Source organism: Protopterus annectens, chromosome 8.part1, assembly GCF_019279795.1.
Source record: "Protopterus annectens isolate FY-2018-M chromosome 8.part1, PAN1.0, whole genome shotgun sequence".
Classification (NCBI taxonomy): domain Eukaryota; kingdom Metazoa; phylum Chordata; order Ceratodontiformes; family Protopteridae; genus Protopterus; species Protopterus annectens.
Window position 1 is genome coordinate 407,516,241 of NC_056742.1, and position 21,579 is coordinate 407,537,819.

The 21,579-nt window shown below is 39.7% G+C and overlaps 1 protein-coding gene across 2 annotated transcripts in view; it reads left to right on the forward strand.

The window, feature by feature from the left end:
• Positions 1–21,579, forward strand: part of HEATR3 (HEAT repeat containing 3) — a 603,471-nt gene that overhangs the window by 566,618 nt on the left and 15,274 nt on the right. For both annotated transcript variants that reach the window (XM_044081978.1, XM_044081979.1), the window contains one exon: positions 14,295–14,471. In XM_044081978.1, coding sequence (XP_043937913.1) covers positions 14,295–14,471 — 177 coding nt within the window. The remainder of the gene's footprint in view (positions 1–14,294; positions 14,472–21,579) is intronic.

A 21,579-nucleotide genomic window follows, 5' to 3' on the forward strand; every position in this document is an offset into this window, starting at 1 on the left:
TTCCTTCCTTGGTGCTTTCATTTGATGGGATGGGACATCTGACAAGGGTAACAGAAAATTTTGGGGATGAGATTGTGTGCCCTCTGGACATTTATTTCACTAGTCCCACTTGACTTTGGTATGTAATTTCTTTCTAGATTTTCTGTATAATCTTTATGTACCAAATGAGATGCTTTTTAAAGCTTTGATATGATGGATGAATGTAAAGGAGAAACCTAATAAACTGAACAATTTAAAACAACAGCTGTAAGTTTTATATCAGCTGTTACAATAAGCTGTGATAAGTATTTTCCACTACAGAAGGAGAATTTACAACAAAGCAGACTAAGAATTCAGTTAAATCAAGAAATAGCTCATAAGGGAGGGATTAATATGGCTGTTGTCCTATGAACACTGTTATTCCTTGGATCCTACAAGGGTCTCAAAAAAAAAAAAAAAAACAGACAAGTGCTGCTCCTATATTTGTATTTTCATATGCTTGTGTTATTCCACCTCATGGAAAGTGATATGTGACATGTTTTGTTATATGTGAGAAGATGTTCTATTAACCTCGTTAATATATTGATATCTTAAATGTGCTAAGTTTTATACTAGCGTTGATTTTAATACATCAAGACAACAGGCTTGGAATTGGGCATAGAAATTAATTCTAACTTTAGTATTTTCTCATGAGGCTGTTGTGGGTGTAGTGAGTCTTCTGATCAGTAGATGTTGATACTACTTAGCCAACCCTCAGAATATTTTTTACTTCCCTCTATTTCTGTCTTCCTATCTCAGCTCTTTACCTCATATTTTCTGTTCATCTGCTTAATGAGAGCCAAGTGATAAAATGTGTTTGGGAAAGTTATGCTAATCTTAGCCTGTTTAAATGATGTTTTTATTCTACGAACAGTTGTTATAAAAGAAATGTGTACTAGAGATGTCCTTTAGATTTGTGTCAGGCTTCTCCTTTTTTGTCTCTTTCTGATACTCTGCATTACTCTTCCGTGCTGAGTTGGTTCGTGATTAGGTCTGGGGTTAATGCAGGGAGAGTTAGGTGCTATTTGCCTTCTCTTTTGGTTGAGTGCCCTACCCATACTCATTCAAGATGCATACAATTTACCTTATCCATCCTTATTAACATCCACAACTGATGACACAATATGGGGGTTATTGATTCATGGAATGTAAAGGGGATCCAAATGGACAAAAAGAGGAAGTTATTTTTCCATTTAGAGTTTAAATCCAAAACGAATATAATCCTAGTACAAGAGAGACGCATGCTCCCTGAGCAGTGGCCACATGACACTGGGAAAAAGTGGATTAAAACAATTATTGCAGCTGGTAAAAAATCAAATAGTCTGGGAGTAACAGTTATCAAAAAACCTTCCAGGACAATATTTTGCATTATGACGTGGACTCAGAAGTAAGATGGTGTTAAGTAACTGCTAGAAGCCCCCACCTCGATAAACCAATATTATTTTTAAATATGTATGCCTCCTGTTCGAGACTATAGGAATTCTTTATGTCTCTATATAAGACTACTATTACATTATAGGAGGATTGAAACACCATCCAGGATCCCACGTCAGACAGGACAAATATTAGAAATTCATACAATACACATGCAACTATAGCCTTTACAGAACTAAAAGAATTATTTCAGTCTGTTTGAGCCATATCATTTCCAAAATGAAAATTCACCAAAGGACAAATACTACACCTTCTATTCTCCCTGTCACAAAGGCAGGTCCAGACTTGATTTTTTTCTTAATTTCAAATGTCTTTCTAAACATGGTCATCGACTTTCATACAGAGTCTAAATTCTTCTCTAATCATTCAAAAATCACACGCAACATTAACTCTCACCAACCCTAAGAATAGGGGCTACAACTGGACCTTGAATCCTAACTTATTACTAAAAGAAGATCATCATCATCTTCTTTCGGCTGTTCCTGTTAGGGGTCGCCACAGCGGATCACCTGTTTCCATTTCTTCCTGTCCTCTGCATCTTGCTCTGTCACACCAACCACCTGCATGTCCTCTCTCACCACATCCATAAACCTTATCTTAGGCCTTCCACTTTTCCTGTTACCTGGTAGCTTCATCCTTAGCATCTTTTTCCCAATATACTCCGCATCCCTTCTCAGCACATGTCCAAACCAACGTAATCTTGCCTCTCTGGCTTTGTCTCCAAACCTTCCAACCTGGGCTGACCCTCTAATATACTTATTCCTAATCCTGTCCACCCTTGTCACACCCAGTGCAAATCTTAACATCTTTAACTCTGCTACATCCAGCTTAAACTCCTGCCTTTTTGTCAATGCCACTGTCTCCAACCCATATAACATAGCTGGTCTCACTACCCTCTTGTAGACCTTCCCTTTCACTCTTACAGGTACTTGTCTGTCACAAATCACTCCTGACACTCTTCTCCACCCACTCCATCCTGCCTGTACTCTCTTCTTCACCTCTCTTCCACACTCACTGTTACTCTGAACTATTGACCCCAAGTATTTAAACTCATCCACCTTCGCCACCTCTACTCCTTGCATCCTCACCATTCATCTAATCCTCCCTCTCATTCACACACATATGTTCTGTCTTAGTGCTGCTGACCTCCATTCCTCCTCTCTAGAGCATATCTCCATCTCTCCAGGGTCTCCTCCACCTATTTCCTACTCTCACTACAGATCACAGTGTCATCTGCAAACATCATAGAAGATATTGTACAAGAAATCGATGAACTATTGGATGAACTTCTCTCCAGCTGTGATACTTCTCAATTACCATTTGACATTCTCTGGGCCTCTACAAAAGCCCAAATTGGAGGGATCCTTGTTAATAAAGCTACTTATTATAAGAAAATACACAATGCTAAAGAATCCTCCTTAAAAAAAAAAAAAAAAAAAAAAAAAAAAAGAGGAAGAATCAACAAACTGGAGACAGAACTACAAATTATCTGTAGTCGCGAATCTACAAGCCAACTAGACCATCTTCAAAAAGAATTATATTTACTGAATGCCAGTCATTCATCTCTTTCCCTGGGAAAGAAATCGCTTGGCCGCCTCCGTAACTTTGCCATTTTTGTCACTGTAGTGCGATCTCGGAGTTGGTATATTTAAGTAGGGGGGGGTACATCGGGGGTACACTTTATGTAATGTTTTGATGTTTTTATTTTTATTTTTTATTTGTTTGTGGAACACCGATTTTTTTTCCCTGGGAAAAAGTTGCTGTTCCGAGTGTTCAGGATTGTAAGCTTTCGCTTATATGGGGTTGATAAATCGGCATTCGCTTTTTTAAGCATTCGCTGATTTAATATAGACCCTTTTGATATACCCCCTGGCTTCATTCAATCTGTTAAAAACATTATACTCTAATGTTCATACATGACTACAAATCAATAAGTCCATCTCTTCCCAGATCCCTATTAAGAATGGAAAAAGACAAGGGTGCCCACTATCCCCATAACTTTTTAATCTATACATTGACCCCCTGTTTTTACTTACTATACAGAACATTTTTAATCACATTCCAGTTCTATATAACGCTAGGATTGTATTATCAGCATTCACAGATGACCTAAACTTATACTTTACATGACCTAGTTCTGATTCATGGAAAATTTTGAACTCCATGGGTGCCTTTTCTAAATATTCTAACTACAAATTAAACATAGAGAAATCCTCCATCTTCCCAATTAACCCATCGTATCAACTTTTCGCCTACCCCCGCCAATGGAAATCAAAATAAATCATTCCCTGAAGTACTTAGGAATATACTTTTAACAAGACTCAAAACTATTTTACCAAAGCAATGTTACAAAGCTTTGGTTAACAATACAACAGTATCTTTGTAGATGGAATAAACTTCAGCTCTCTTTCTTATCAAAAGTGGCTATTGTTAAGATGAACATATTACCAAGATTGCTGTATGTTTTTAATGCTCCAGTATAATGTTAACACAACAAATTCTTCAAGATGCTATACTCCTGCCTGTCCAAATTCTTATGGTTTCCTAAATCAGAATTGCATACAAAAAGCTGATATATCCTAAGGATAAATGGGGGTTAAGCCTCCCCAAATTCAGACTATGTTATGACATTATCAGTTCTAGCAGAATTGTGGCTATTTCTGACTGTAACTCAAACAGGAGACATGGACACTGATCTGGATAGAACTCCTCTATAACTATGTTAAAAGTCTCAACTTCAGTCCTGAAGCTCTTCCTTTCCTTAACAAGGAGAGCCTAAAAATGTTAAGCTTCACATATCCTTAAAGAATAAAATAACTAATTTCCAAAAACTCACTGATACGTTAAATCTGTTCAGTGCCTTCACTACCCTACAACCACTCCACCTTAATCCAAACTTCAAACTTAACAGAATGCTCAACCTAAATAACTTTCCTGTCCTAAAAGAGAAAGGCCTACTAGATTTTTACTCCTTTAGGGACTATTCTGTCATGAAGATCAGACTGGCATTTAACCTTCCAAAACGTTATACCATTATTCTGAGACAACTCAGAGAAATGAGTGCCACAATCCTGGAAGATCTTAAACTTAACAATAATGATATAAATACATGTAAAACTCAATGGAACCTACTTTCAATGAAGAAAATTATTTCAAATACCTATAAGCTTATTATGTCCATCAGATACCAAAAAGAAGTCCTCGTCTCCAGTTATTGAACCGATCTACATCCTGCAATTGCATTCAGCCAAAAAATCCGATCCATCTAAATAAGATCGGTCCCCTTTAAAAAACGTAGCTATACACAATGATCTTAAACAATGCTTATCTTACCCCAACTGTTTTAAGTAAATTTAACCATACAATCTCACCATTCTGCCCGTATTGTGATTGCCAGAAGGCAGATCTTCTTCACATCTTTTGGAGCTGCAGATAGGTTCATGGGTTCATACTAGGCTATCTGCCCTAGGGCATTTACAAGCCTAGCCAGTGTGTGTTTGGCTTTCGCCACCCATTTTAAATGAATTTTGCTATGCCCTTTTTCGAGGTTAGTATACTGTGCCTCTGTCTAACAGTGATGCCCGGAGTAAATCTACGATCTCCCATCCACTCATCAAGATTCCTCTTGAAGAGAGTCAATGAGGGACTCTGCCTAACCTGGACTGGGATTTTATTCCAGAGTGAAGGGAGCCTCTGGATTATGAATCTGTCCCTCCAGCATGTCCTATTTATTTCAGTGCTGAGGTTCAAGTCTCTTGTGCGCGTAGCTCGATGGGATTTGGATTTTCTGAGGTGCAGCATGTCCATTAATTCCGGGTAGGACATGGCTTTATACGTCAGGCACAGATCGCCTCTGAGCAGGCAGTATGCCACTGAGTAGAGCTGGAGTTTCTTTAACCGGGCAGCATATGGCATCTGTTTGAGCCCTTTGATCCTCTTGGTGAGGTACTTTTGGGGTCTTTCCAGTTGCTGCAGGTGTCTGGTAAGATACATCCCAAAAGGGGCATTGTACTCAATTATGGGCCTGATGAGGGATGAGTAAAGAGGCACGATGACCTCCCCTGATCTAGATGTGAATCCCTTCATGATTAGGTGGGCTATATAAAATGTTTTTCTAACCACTTTGGCCACGTGGTTGTCTAATGAGAGATTGCTATCAACTTGAGTCCCCAGGTCCCTAATTACTTCTTCCGTACTTAATGGATTACCATCTATGTGGTAATTTGTGGGCACTTTGTTTTTGCCAAAGGGAATGACTATACACTTTTTGGCGTTTAGCTTGAGGCCATGGCTCTGGCACCAGTTGCCTGATTCTATGAGGCCCTTTTGTAGGATGCTTGTGTCGGCTGGAGAGTCGATTATGGCGCCCAGTTTGCAGTCGCTCATGAACTTGGTCAGCCACAGTCCTTCCGTGTTGGCCTGTACCTCCGAGAAATATATACCGAACAAGAGAGGTCCCAAGACTGAGCCTTGTGGGACGCCACTTGTAACTGATTTGGAGTCTGACATGGCTCCAGCAATTCTAACCATGTGGGTTCTGTCCTTGAGCCAGTTTGCAGCACATCTAGCGACATAGAGGTTTATATTTAAGCTGGTGAGCTTATCTATAATGCCCGAGTGGGGTATTGTATCGAAGGCTTTTGCGAGGTCCAGGTAGGCTGTGTGGACCACCTTCCCCTCGTCAATGGCCTTGGTGACTGTTTCAAAGAAATCAACCAGGTTTAAGAGGCAGGATCTGCCCTTAACAAAGCCAAACTGGGTAGGATCCAGTGTCTGTAGGTCCCCAATATCTTTATTTATGAGGTCCATGATGATCCTTTCCATAGCTTTGCAGACCAAGCTAGTCAGGCTTATGGGGCGATAGTTTCCAGGATCCATTGAGGCACCACCTTTGTGGAGAGGGACCACTGTTGCTGTACGCCACTCTTTGGGTACATATCCTGTAGTAAGGCTGAGAATGAACAGTAGTTTTATGTTTGGGTTTAGTTCTTCTTGGAGTTCATGTAGGACGCAGCCCGGGACACCATCTGATCTCAGTGATGCTGTGTTTTTTGCTTTGGAGAGGGCGGCTCTTACCTGAGCATCTGAGATGTCAGGGGGGCAGCACTCTGCTGGGATAGATATTTGCCCTTTTGGTGGGGAAGGGGGGGAGAAGTTTGGGCTGAACCTGTCAGCTAGGATGTTGGCAATGTCTGTGGGTTTGGTGTATTTTTTGTCATTTTGGACTAATTCTGAGCATATCTGGGAATTCCCACCCAGGTTCCTAACATAACTAAAGAAAGCCTTGTGATTATCCTTAGTGTCCTGTGCAATTTTTCTCTTGAAGCTGGCCTTAGACGATTTTATGAGTGCCCGTAGTTTTTTGCTAATACTGATCAGAGATGCCTTCCCTTTTTAGGATTTTGCTCCATCATGTAGTAGCTTCCTCCTTCTATTGTTTATGGCTGGGGTCCACCAGACAGGACGCCTGCCTTTGGAGGATTGGGTCTTGGTTTTGTTTGGGATTGCATGATCCATGCATTCCTGAAGGTGTTCATAAAATGCTTTTATAAAGGATTCTGCGGTCTGGGCCGTATTTTCCACAGGCCCGGGGGCTTTGAAGGATTCCACCTCGGTTTTGAGGAGTGTGAAATTTGCTTTAGAGAAGTTTTTCACTGTGGTTTTCTGGGCAGGGAATAGGGTCTGGATGTGAATATCTAGTGAGATTAGTTTATGGTCTGATCTTACCAGTGAGGGATACACTTCTGGTCTGGAGCATAGAGTCCCCATGTTGGTGATGATCAGGTCCAGTATGTTTTCCCCTCTTGTGGGAGTGGTAAAAAGGTGTTCCGTAGAATTTGAGTTTATAAATTCTAGGAACCTTTGGACTAGGGTGTTGGAGCTAGAGTAATGCTCCCAGTCTATGTTTGGGTAGTTGAAGTCTCCCAGTATAATGGTGTTTGGAGAGACCTTCATATTTTCCAGTGTTCTCAGGAAGGCCGAGTGGGGTTCCTGGGTTTGGGAGGGTGGTCTGTAGCAGGCTATAAACTGGAAGGCAGTTTTACCCACTGTTAGTTGCACATGGATAGTCTCTGATGTTTCGTGCTGTGCCACCAACCAGGAGGTGTGTATCTTTGACAAATATTGATACTCCCCCTCCTTTTGTGGTCCGGTCCAAGTTTTGGGGCCGAAAAACATGGTATGAGGTATAACCTGGTAGAGTATGTTTTTGTTTGTTTATGTGTTTGGTTTGCTGTCGTGGTAGGTCTATGTGAGACTGGAATTGTAGTGAGTGTGGTTTCCTTCTCCTCCTGACTGGTTACGCCAGTACTGAGTTGAGAGAGCTTAGCCTCCAGTTTGGCTATATGGTTGCATCTCTCACATGTGTTGGAATTTGTTGGGAGGAGGAGAGGGTTGTCTGTGTACATGAGGCAGTTGTAACATTGCCTCAAGATTCCCAGATTCACCAGCTGGACCGGAGAGGAGATTGACAACTGACCTTTGGACATGCTAGAATAGTATTGGGAATTCCTTTATAATTGAAAAAAGGGCCAATGGGGAACAAGGTACTCAAGAGGAGTTTGTGAGGGTGTAGTGCTTTTAATTTTTTAGTGCTGACTTGCTTTAGTGAGCAAATGCCAGGCTTTAGAGTAGGAATAGGGTGTTTATTATGAGAACTAGATCAGTTCTAAGGGAAAAGGTGAAGAGCAGACTTTGTGGAGCCGAGAATGGTTTAAACCCAATTAAGCGGCGTTGCCCGATGCCGCGCTATGCGCAAAATCGCACAAAGCCACGCTAAAGCGGATTTTATACAGGGGGGACTTGAAAGAGCTAGAAATTCGCCCAAAACGGCCAATAGACTACCAGATTCTTGTGCTGGGAACACTCCTCCAGGGATAGATAGGCTCCTCTAAGCTCCCCACTGCCACTGGTGAACAAAGAAGCCTCCCTTTATCCAAGAAAGGAAATGGGCAACACAGGAACTTTCCAAAAGTCCAGAATACAGCAAAGCCTGTATTTGGACTACTCTAGGTCAGGAAGGATGGGAAACAAGGATACATTTTTTTTTTTTTTTCCTTTTTTGCAACAAACAGCAGGAAAATGCAATAAATATGTAACACAGGCTAGCGCACTTGAGTGTGTATCCTCAACAGGTAAATGCAACAAACAGGACAAACTTTAAAAGTGCAGGTGCAAAAACAACTTTAAACAGTTTAAAACAGTTCAAGAATGCAGAGATACTTGCTGTTTAGCAAGATCGGACAGTCGCCCAGGTAGTAGCAGGAAAAAAACACTTTTATTGGGTTAGCAGTCACTCTTTTAGCCTCTCTGCTGCTAGCACCACTCTGCAGGACCACTAGGAGCTTGGCTGAGTAGTAACAAGCGCAAAAAACGCGCCAAAGCGGGTTTTATACAGGGGGACTTGAAAGAGCTAGAAATTGACCCAAAACGGCCAATAGACTACCAGATTCTTGTGCTGGGAACACTTCTCCAGGGATAGATAGGCTGCTCTAAGCTCCCCACTGCCACTGGTGAACAAAGAAGCCTCCCTTTATCCAAGAAAGGAAATGGGCAACACAGGAACTTTCCAAAAGTCCAGGATACAGCAAAGCCTGTATTTGGACTACTCTAGATCAGAAAAGACGGGAAACAAGGATAATTTTTATTGTAAAAATTTGCTCTTATAAGCTCTGATGCTCCTTGAAAGTTATAAGCTCTGATGCTCTTATAAGCTCTGATGTTTCTTGAAAGTTAAATTGTAAAAAATGAGATATGAGAAAACTACCCTCTCCTGGGAATTCGCTATACTGCATATCCCCCCTCTGGGTCTGAAGAAGTTACAAATATGCATATTAGTTACTGTATTTTCCTTAATAAAATTTTATATTACTCTGCACTGGAAAGATAGATCCCAACTCACTTGGAAAGGTTTCAAACAAATGGCAATCAAGTACATGACAGCCCACAACATCTTAATGCATAGTCAAAAGCTACATTCGCCCTTTCTTGAATATTAGAGTATATTTGACTACTTTTTACAATAAAGATTGGTATCCTACATACCTTAGGGTTGGGAATCAGCTTTACTTTTAACTACTATATTACCTCTTCATCTACTGCTTAATTTTCTTCTGTGAGAGCCTCTATTATAAGTTTGGATTAAATGACTAAACCACACAAGTTCAAATGTTTAATCTACATGGTTAGGCAATTGGCCCTTTGTATATAGTTCATTAATTGTACATTGTATATTGGTATGTATTAGGAATCACTGGTTAATGTTGACATCTTCACTGTTGACAAATGTCTTTATTGATGTTATTTGTGCTTTATTCGTAAAATACAATAAAGATTTTTGAAAAAAAAGAAATAACTCATAAGAAATTTTATAATATATACTTTGTTCTTTGAGCTTGATCAGGTATGGAAAATATTAGCATTGCAGTGCAGAAATAATAGCTGTAAAATATAATTTTACAAGTAAAAGATATTGATTGCATTACTTCTAACCAAGATAAAATACACAGTATAATAAAATTAAAAATGTCACTCATTTGAAGAAAATCAAAATACCAGGACCTGGCATATAATAGCTGAATTTTATCAACATAAAATAACCAGTCTACTGAGAATACTGGGTTGGGGAAAAAATTTAATCAGTGGCCTTGACAGAAATGATATTAAGAAAGTAAGAAAGCCGTGTAAAACCACATCATTAAAGGCCATATCTCCCTGTTAGATCTCAGTTATAGAAGCAGTTAATAAGAAATTATTATTCTGTCTTTTAAACATTTTATATCTTGTGCATTATTTTTGTCCAAATAAATATATAACTAAAGCCAATAAATTGATTCAAGCATTAATATGCATTAATTTGTTAATTCTAAGATAAAAAAACAAAACACACTGAACTGTTGAAATTGGATGCTACCAAAATTTTGATATTTTAAATAGGAATTATATTTGACAAGTTCTGGAATACTAAAAAAAATTCCACAGTCATTAATGTTGTTCAGAATTTGTATTCCCAGTCAGAAGTGTGTATAAAGCTGAATAAAACAATTCTGCCAAAATTCTCTCTGATAACTTGTATTAGTCAAGGATACCCTTTGTTGGCAACATTGTTTGTTCTAGAAGTTAACCCATTGTTGTAGAAACTGTATGATGAAATTAAGCCAACAGTTATAAACAATGATTTTTTTCATTCACAGCATATGCAGACTTTAATAATCATATGCCTTTTATTTTAGGTGTCATATAAGAAGCTAAAGAGGCAGTTGGGTGCATTCTTAATTAAAGGAAGTCAGAAAGGTTAAAACTGTATGAAAGACAAGTAGAGATGAGTTTTAACAATCCAGTTTTAAAGGAAATTAATTACCTTGGCCTAAATAGCTATTAAAACTAACATGAAGTACTTGATAAAAATTGAGAATTTTATTAAGACATGTCAGAACAAATTTCTTCTTTGTTGGGAAGAATAAATATTATTAGGATGTCTGTATTACCTTTGATATTGTTTCTTTTGCAGAATAAACTAATCCCCCTTACAAAAGAATGGACCTCTCAAGTCAAAAGAGTTCTTATAAAATTTATGTCAAGAAGATTCTTCTAGAATACCATGGGACGTGATAATTGCTCCACAAATGCAAGGAGGTTTGTTAGTGACTAACACTGATAAATGTGTCACTACTTCCATTTTTGTAAATGTTGATAATATTCAATACTCGGACAAAGAACTATATAAAACAGTAAAAATAAATTAATTGATTCTTCCATTCCCCTTCCAAAAATACTTAGTATTAAAGCAACATGTTTCATTTTAATCAGAAATTTCAAAACTTATATTCCACAAATATTAACTTTATTAAAATATTTTCAGATTCAATGCCAAAGCCATTAGATCTGTCAGAGTTTTCCCCTGACGGAGTTCTTGATACCCACCATAAGAAATCAGACATGGGAAGATTTATTGCAAAAGGAGTCATTAATTGCACAGTTATATGAAGATGTTAAACACATTTTAAATGTAATCTCTAAGATATAAAAATATAAAAGTATTAATGTTAAGATACAAATGAATGACATATGAAGCTTTATGGGAGACAAATCCAAATATAACTCCTACCAAGGAAAATAAAATGGGAACACCTTGTCACAACTAATTTTAATGGACAATGATTGTGAAAATTGTAAAAGTTGTGTACAATAACCTTATGTCAGTAAGAAATAGGTCCATTCAATATAAAATTGTTTCTAGTATACATTGTACTTATAATAAGATTATTTTTGATGCACATGAAATACTCTATTTGTTGGCATTGCCAAACTGAACTTGTAGATTTCCACGATTGTTGGTGGGCACGTCCTCAAATACGTTATTGGAAGAAAACACTTGGATTATTGGAAAGGTGGTTGAAAGAAGAAATATTGTTCACACCTGCAACATTTCTGGTCAATATATTAGATGTATACTCCAAAATTATTTGATTAAAGATCTTCTTAGCATTGATGATAACTAAACAAATGATACTAAGAGCTTGGAAAATGTGTCCAGTACCTGAATTTATTAAGCATAAATGGTGGAGTCTTTATGATGAATATCTATATTATCATAAAAAACGTTCAGATATAAAAGTCAAGACCAGATATATTAACCAATGGATAACAATATGAATGCATATTATTGTAATGAATTCCCTTTTTTCTTTCTTTCTTTTCTTTTTCTCTCTCTCTAAATTTTTCTTATGATTTTTTTTTATATAGTAGGATATATTTGTCTTGATTTATTAACTTTTTGATTTATATAGTTACATTTTTTAAATAAAAAAGGGGGTCAAGCTGTCCTAATTTAATTTATCTGCTGGAGTATCCCAGCTTGTCCAGCAGCAGCTTTATGTAACAGCTTAAAACCTGCAGGATGGCCTAGGTCTCCAGTAGTACTGGGTCATTTCTAAGCTGATTTGTCAGCTTTGGGGTTAGAAGTTGAAGTCACATATATATATATATATATATATATATATATATATATATATATATATATATATATATATATATTTACTTACCTGTTTGTTTACTTGAAATGAGGTGACATTGGGCCACCTCACCCAGTGGGTCAGTGGGGTGATGTACAGGGTTATTTGTAGTAGCTACAAGTTGCACATGAAAACAAACCCGAGTATGTCCTTTACTTTCTGAACTGTGTATTCACTCTGTTTCTGTGTTTGTACTCAGTCTTTGGCTGTGCCTACCTTTAATTTCATGCACGTGACACTGTTAATCGTCAGTCCATTTATTCCAGTGTTTATCTGTGCCTCTCTGGTATGACTTCTGCTGTGTCCAGTAGTAGCTATGTGCTATTTGGCTTTCCCTGAATGTCAGTCTGTCTCAGTGCACCAAGCTGCATGTGCTTTGAATCCCACCTCCCCAAACCAGAAGCAGCCTGTTTCTCTTTTTCAAGTGCAAGAGTATGTAACTTGACTGCAAGCTTAACATCTGTGTGTGGCCTGTTACAAGAAATGACTTTGTAAAAATTCCTTTTAAGTACCCAAACAGAGTTTACAAATGATGCTGTTCATACTGAGAGTACAAGTACCATTCCTTTCTGGATCTCTGCTACCTCTTGGTTTGATATCCTTCAAGAAACAGGAAAGGCAATGAGTCTATGTGGAGGTATGACACTGTGTGTGTGTGTGTATATATGTATATGTATATATATATATATATATATATATACATACATACATACATACATGTATATATATATATATATATATCTATATATATATATATATATATATATATATATATATACATACATACACACACACACACACACACACACACACACACACACACACACACAATAACTGTGTAGCTTTAAAGTATTCATTTGAATCAGGCAATCCTAAATCACCTTATTCTGTTGGAAGGCTCAGCTTATCCCACTTGAATTTTGCAGTCTTTCTCTTCAAGATAAAATCCTTCAACTGTTTATTAATTGCTATCCACAACTTTTCCTGTGGTTGATAAACATATACCAGACCTGTGTATAAAACTAAAGGGACTAAAAACATTTTCACTGCTTGTATCTTACTGTCCATGTCCATAAGCAAGAGGTTCCATTTTCTCAATTTTTTTGTATTAACTTTTATTTAGTCTCTTCCTACATATCTCTAGTTGCTGTAACAGAATCTTTTTTAACCCATGTTCCTAAATAACTAAATTTTATCACATGCCCATAAATATGGATATTGCTGAACCAATTCATGTGTAGGTACATAGTTTACAGCTTTAGCCTTTGTTTTATCCGCTGTGGTGCAGCGGTAGCATTGTCGCCTCACAGCAAGAGGTTCTCCCGTTCGATTCTCACCTGGAGCGCCTTCTGTGTGGAGTCTACATGTCCTCCCCGTGGTCGAGTGGTGTTCAAAAGACGTGTAAATGGGCATGCCTTCGTTGAAGGTTGGGCGTCGGGCTGGCACCTCAAAAATCTGCTGCCAATCATTAGTGGACCGGAGTTCCACTGTGGCGAAAAGAAGAACAAACAGTTTTATATCCTGAAGAAATTTGGAATTGTCTTAGAATGCTCTCCAACACTGATATGTTCTTTTCTGCTTTACTCGGGTGCAAAATAGTAATGTGTGCAAATAAAGACAACTTTTCTTGACTGCTGTATAGTCAGCTATGTTTTTGTTAATTTTTAATGATTATAAAATAGTTTAATAGTCACTGTTTCAGAATTTGAGTTTTTGCAAATGTTTTGTGTTTGTTTTACACTTGAAATTGTGTCCATCAGATGGTTTTGTTGCATGGCCAAGGTACTAAGCCTTTAGACTTAGCCCCGATTTTTTTTTTCTTTCTTTCAGATGATAGGACATTTTTTGCTTCAGGTCACCACTAAGGATCCTTCTCTGGTTGTAACAGGAGAAGCCCTGGATGCACTTTTTGATGTGTTTGCAGATGGCAAAGAAGCTGAGGAGGCAGCCACTCAGATAAAGCTCCTTCAAGCTCTGAAAACTTTTCAGCCAGTGTTCAAAGCTAGGGTGAGAAACACTAAAAGTTTGGAATGTTTTACAGCATTTTTACACAACTGCATTTCATAGAATAGTGGCAGGCTAAAAGGAGCGTTGTTGAATTTAGATTTTACAGAAAATTAATGGCATGTACATTTGTCTGTGAACTCAAAAATATTCATTGTACTTTAAAACGCAAGTAAAACTGACGTGTATAATGGTTAGCTGGTGCTGTTTTAATTAGTATTTGCAAACAAAAAAAGTGGAATGGGAATTTTAATCATGTGGAAGCTGTAGAAGATATGTACAGTGCCTGTTATGCTGAAAAAGTATAAAGAGCACGCAGGATACATTTCATGCTTAGAATAATTTATTAGTTGACAAAATTTGCAAAAAAATATCATTTCTCAGCTGCCTTTTTTCCATTTGCTTGGTTCCCACTTGTTTTATTGAATTTTACTGTATTAATTAACCTACCAAAACAGATTAAAATGCATAGGTAGTCTTCAGGGAGAAAGTGAACTAAGTTCTGCCTACTGTTAAACCTATAATAATGACTAGTCTAAGTATGAAAACAGCTACATTTTCAGTGTTTTGTATATGAATGTGACAGAAAAGACTCATTAGTGAAGATGTGTTTAGTGTAATGATAGATATGCATGTTCTGCATCCATACTTGATCTGCAAGGTTTACTTGCTGCAGGCAATGGTCAGCATGACAGGAGAAAATATTTCCTAAGGCCTGAAGCCACCTACATATAAATATACTTGTAACAAAAAGAAAGATACCCTCAGACTTCCTCCACCAATGCCGGGGGGGGGGTGTTAAAGAATATGAGCATTGACTGCGCATATCTCTATCAATATGGCAAGTACATAACATTTGTATCTGATGTAGTCCTTTCTATATTCTTCCACCTTTAAGACAGTGTACTCATCTGAAGTCCCACAGACAAAATACTTTGACATTGAAGTTTAATCCAGTTTTTGTAGTATTTTGCTGAAGTGTGCAGAGAAGCCCATGTCTTGCAGCCACAGATGTTGTGTATAGATGTTTATTTTTTTGTATTCTTTTTGCTGTCATGCCCTGTCTGTCATCATGACTGATCATGACCACCTCAGTCGGATTTTGCTTATTTGTTCCCCTATACTGGTACCCCAAGCACAGGGGGTGATAGCCAAGCAAAAGAGCCTTGGGTTTTTTTATGCCCTTTCTGACATCCCAGCAATGAAGCATTTTTCTTCTTAAGGCCCTAACTCCTCCCACTGGGTGTGGCATGCGCAACCCAACCCACATGACTGCTGGAGCTACTTCACCTCCTTGTGCGTGTGCACACTTCGGGGCAATTACTAACAAAAAATACCATGTATACAACTTGATGAACTGCATGCATACTTACATGACTCATCCCCCCAAACACTGCCTGTGTTCCTTCAAGGGATTGCTGTATAGAATGGCCCTGTTCTGCCCCTCCCTCACAAGGATAGACATGCCAATACTCCCCATACCAACTCAAGCAGGCCCATGCAGCTAATCTAACACGATTCACATAGATTATAGACAGGGTGTCATTTCTGTGCAACACTGGGGACCTGGCTTTATGGATGCTATGACACTGCCAGCCCAGCTATCTGGAATTTTGTGGATAGTAGTGTGTCATCATTTGTCAATATTAATATGATTCATATGCTTGTCTTACAAATGTAAGAGAACTATATGTTGTGTATATTAAACTACTGGTGCAGAAGTGTGTGTTGAACTGTATGTTATGTACTGAGCTTTAAGACTGAAACCACAATGTACCCTACTGGAAAAATACAGAAATGTATATAAACTTTATACCTGTGCAAATGTATGTTTTAATAGCGGAAGCTGGAACATACAGAGCTAACTTGCAAAACTTCAAGAAAATAAGTTGAAAAGTAAAGTGTTTTATGATTGTGTTATCTCTCAGTAAGCAGACGCAATGCCTAGAGCTAAAAGTTTTTCTATTGTCTTTGAAAGTAATTTTAATTACTAGGTTTAAAATGTAAAGTATTTTATTGCTTTCTAGCAGATGCACATCTGAGAGGTATGTACTTCTCACATAGAGATGATAAAAGTCTTAGTTTCTGTTAGCCTGGGAACTGAAGGCAGGTGACATAGAGTGATGTCATCCAAGCTGACCCAGCAGTAATGTTTGATAGTAATTTAAGAACTCTCTCAGAGAAAGACTGTGCATTATGTATCTTGTATCTTGTTTTGGACCTAGAAACATCCCTTCAGCACTTCTGTGTGCGTGTTTTTCTGTAAGTAAGATTTAGGCATCGTATTTCTTTTATAGATAGATATAGTAAAGATTAGTTTAGATGTTTTCTGTATTCATTTGAGACTGTCTTGCAATGTTGTTTTAAAATATTTCCTGTGATTCTGAACTCTGTGGCAGATCTTTTGGTGAGGGAACAAGCCCTTAGCACTTTGCCTGAAGACATGAGAATCTGGTTAGCTGATAGACAATGCACTCCTGCAGATGAGTTGGAGAAGAAGGAAGACCTATACCTAGCAAGCAGGGCATCACTGCACAGGAAAGAGACACCCAGTGCTGCTCATGGGGGGCAGCCCAGACTACCCAGAGTCTGCCAGTAGCAGGGGAAGCCACTAGTCCTGGTACACGTCCAGGACCAAGGTTAAATGTTTTAAATGCAACCAGTGGGGTCATGTAGCATATAGATGTTCAAGGAGGCAAGATGGGGAACAAAAGGTAGGAGAGCCAGTAAGTGGGAATTACAAAATGCCAACAGTAGGTTGTCTCGAGACAACAAGGGTACTAAACCACAAGTGATTATATCCTATCTTATTGGATGGGAAAGAGGCCACTGCTAAGGAAGACACTGCCTCTGACCTAACCATTGTGAAGCCTGCAATGGTTTCAGAGGAGCACTACTTGGTTGGTCAGTCTACTCCAGTCAGAGCTTTAGGATGGACCCCATTCCATATACCTTTGGCTAGGGTTCACCTTGACTAGGAGGGTGGAAAAGGAAGCAGTCAAGTAGGTGTGTTTGAGGATATCCCTGCAGATATCCTGATAGGGAATGATTTTGATAGTGCCATAAACTGTGTGTATGCAGTTACACGCAGTCAGGCTTGGAAACAAGCATGTTGCTCTGGTAGCCTTGGGGAGACCCAGACAAACCACACACTTGCAGCCAGGACTGAAGTGGTTACTTCAGGGAGGGAGCTACCCTGTAGCAGTGAGACTGAAGGTGAGCCACAGATGCTTGTGGGTACTGATGTTCCCTTGGACAGAGTGACTGCAAGGGCAGAGGTGAGTAGTAGTACCCAGGCTGACAGTGAGGCACCACTGTCCGAGGATACCAGACTTCCTGTGGAAGGGGAGCTGGGAAGGGTTACAGAGAGAGAGTTGAGACACACTCAGATCTCAGACCCTACATTACAAGGCCTGAGGGAGGTAGCTAGTGAGGCACCTGATTCTCAAGGGAAGGGGGAATCTGTATAATGGGTCAAAGGGTTACTTTATAAAGAGTGGACCCCTGAGGGAGCACTAGAGGGTGAGAGAATACAGCAGTTGGTAGTGCACAGAGCCTACTGTCTGGCACTTCTAGCCATAGCCCATGATATTCCCTTTGCAGGTCATATGGGTGTAAAATGTACAAAGAGACATATTATGCAGAATGTCTATTGGCCTGGAATTTTCAGAGATGTAATGGTACTGCAGGACCTATGAGCAGTGCCAAAAGGTAGGCAAGGCAGGGGACAAGGTGAAAGCTCCTCTGATGCCTTTGGCTGTGATTGAGGAGCCATTTCAGATGGTAGCTATGGATATTGTGGGGCCTCTGAGTACCTCAAGTTCCACAGGGAAAAAGTATATCCTAGTGCTAGTAGATTATGCTCCCAGATACCCTGAGGCAGTGGCTCTGTCCTCCACTGAGGCAGAAAAGGTGGCAAATGCTTTGTTAGAGATTTTTAGCAGGGTAGGTTTTCCAGAAAAAATACTGACTGACAGAGGTGCCAATTTCATGTCAGACCTGCTGGCTTGTCTGTGGAAGCACTGTGGGATGAAGCACCTGAAGACCATCCCTACCATCCCCAGACTAATAGTCTTGTTGAGATGTTAAACGCTACACTCCATGCTACAGGCATTTGCAGACCAGTTTAAGAGGGAGTGGGACAAATATTTGCCCCATCTATTGTTTGCTTACAGAGAAATTCCCCAGGAATCCACAAGTTTTTCACCTTTTGAGTTGCTGTATGGGCATAGGGTGAGGGAACCTCTAGATTTGATTTGAGATGAGTGGGAGGGTGAGTTTGAATCCCACAAGGAGTCCTGTTGTGGCATATGTCCTAAACCTTAGGACAAGGCTCCGGGAATTTGTGGGCTTGACCCAGGAGAACCTTGCAGAAGCCCAGCAGCAGAAAAAGGTCTGTTATGACAGAAATGCTCAAGCTAGAGAGTATGCTATAGGGCAGAAGGGAATAGTTTTCATTCCTGTCAGACACAACAAGCTGCAGGCAGCTTGAGAGGGACCCTACAAGGTGGTAAGGAAGGTCAGTGATGCTAACTACATGATAGAGCTACTACGCAGGAGGCAGGGGTACAAATTGTACCATGTTAACATGATGAAACTTTACCATGATAGGGAGGCCCTTGTGCTGAGTATTTGCATGGATGGCAAGAGGAGTCTGAGGGGGATCTGGTGACTGATCTCCTCAGTGAGGCTCGGACTGACACCTCAGTGGAAGGGGTAACAGTATCCCAGGAGCTATCCCCTACGCAGGTTCGAGAAATCCGAGCAGTATTACAGGAGTTTGGGGACATGTTCACTGGGAAACCAGAGTGCACCCAGCTGGTGCACCACAATGTGTAAGCAGGCCCATTATGGGGTGCCTGAGAGAGTCGGACTCTGAGGGAGGAGAAACAGGAAATGTTGGAACTAGGGGTAATTCAGAGGTCCAGGAGTCCCTGGGCCTCCGCAGTGGTGCTGGTACTAAAGAAGGATGGCAGCACCAGGTTCTGTGTGAACTACAGGAAATTAGTCACACTGAGTCAGATGCTTATCCCAGATGAAGCCCTAGAGCAGCTGGGTGGGGCTAAGTATCTTACCACCATTGATCTTACCAAAGGTTACTGGCAGGTGCCCTTGACTCCCAGTGCTAGAGAGAAGTCAGCCTTTGTGACTCCTTTTGGCTTGTATGAGTTCACAAAGATGCCCTTTGGGATGAAAAATGCCCCAGTGACTTTCCAGAGGATGGTAGATCATATCCTAGCTGGAGCAGGAGATTTTATCCTTGCTTACCTAGATGATATTGCCATCTACAGCTATTACTGGCAAGAGCACCTTCAGCATGTCAGGAAGGTGCTGGGCAGACTACAGAGGGCAGGGTTGACCATTAAGCCCAGCAAATGTCAGGTGGGTATGGCAGAGGTCTTCTACCTGGGACATAGAGTGGGGAGTGGTAAGATTAGGCCAGAACCTGCCAAAGTAGAAGCCATTCAGCAGGGTACTACAGAAAGTTTGTCCCCAGTTATAGTACCATAGCTGCTCCCCTCACAGACCTGACAAGAAAAAACAGGCCAGGTAAGGTAGTGTGGACCCCAACATGTGAGCAGGCATTCCAGAAGCTTAAAGGAGCTTTGGGAGGACCCCTGTGCTAACCAGTCCAGATTACAGCAAATAATTTGTTGTGCAGGTGGATGCTTCAAACCATGGGGTGGGGGTTGTACTTAGCCAGGTTTCCTCAGAGGGAGAAGAGCACCTAGTGGTATATATGTCATAGGCTCCAACCCAGGGAAGAATGCTATGCAGCTGTAGAAAAGGAATGCATAGCCATAGTGTGGGCACTGCAGAAACTTTAGCCTTATCTGTATGGAAGGTAATTCACTGTAGTTACAGACCACAATCCCTTAACAGGGCTGCATCAAACCAGCCAGCAAAATGCCAAGTTACTAAGGTGGAGCCTAGGGTTGCAAGCATATGATATGACGGTGCAGCACTTCAGTGGGGTTAGCAATGCTAACGCAGATGGGCTCTCAAGACAGGGAATGGGGTAGGGTATTCCCAAATAGGCTCAACCTTCTCAAGCAACATTACTCAAGGGTCACTTGAAAAACTAGCTTGAGTTTTTTTTTTTTTTGGGGGGGGGGTGACACTGCCAGCCCATCTATCTGGAATTTTGGGGATAGTCATGTGTCATTTGTGAATATTAATGTGATTCATATGCTTGTCTTACAAATGTAAGAGAACTATATGTTATGTGTATATTAAACTACTGTGTGCAGAGGTGTGTGTTGAACTGTATGTTATGTACTGAGCTTCAAGAATGTATCCACAGTGTACCCTACTGGAAAAGAACAGAGCTAGACGTTTTTCTGTTGTCTTGAAAGTAATTTTAATTGCTAGGTTTAAAATGTAAAGTATTTTATTGCTTCCTAGCAGCTCCACATCTGAGATATGTGTACTTCTCACACAGATGATAACATTTTGAGTTTCTGTTAGCCTGGGAACTGAAGGAAGGTGACAGAGTGATGTCATCCAAGTTGACCCAGCAGTAATGTTTGATAGTAATTTAAGAACTCTCTCAGAGAAAGACTGTGCACTTTGTATCTTGTCTTGGACCTAAAAACGTCCCTTCAGCACTTCTGCCTGTGTGTTGCTTTGTAAGTAAGATTTAGGCAGAGTATTTCTTTTAGAGATAGATAGGAATATAGTAAAGATTAGTTTAGATGTTTTCTGTATTCATTTGAGACTGTCCTGCAATATTGTTTTAAAATATTTCCTGTGATTGTGAACTTTGTAGTTACTGTTTTGAGTATTGTCTTGTTCTTTTATTATTTATTATTAAATATATTTAAACCTATCTTTGTGGCTGATATTTGTGAGACATATTTAAGCTCTTAGAGTACTTGCATATGCATTTGGTGACACTGTACATGCCATTCCTAAATAGCCTTGCTCTTGGTCACACTTACCATTTGGATAATAGTAACATCACACAGTAGGATTGGTCACCCTCTGGGAAAGGCCTTAAATTAGCTGTTAAGGGGTTGGTGGCAGCAATAACTACCTTATAGTCTGGACAGAAGGGGGCATAGCTAGTAAACATGTGCCAGCCTTCCCCAGGAGTATCTGTGTGTTTGTA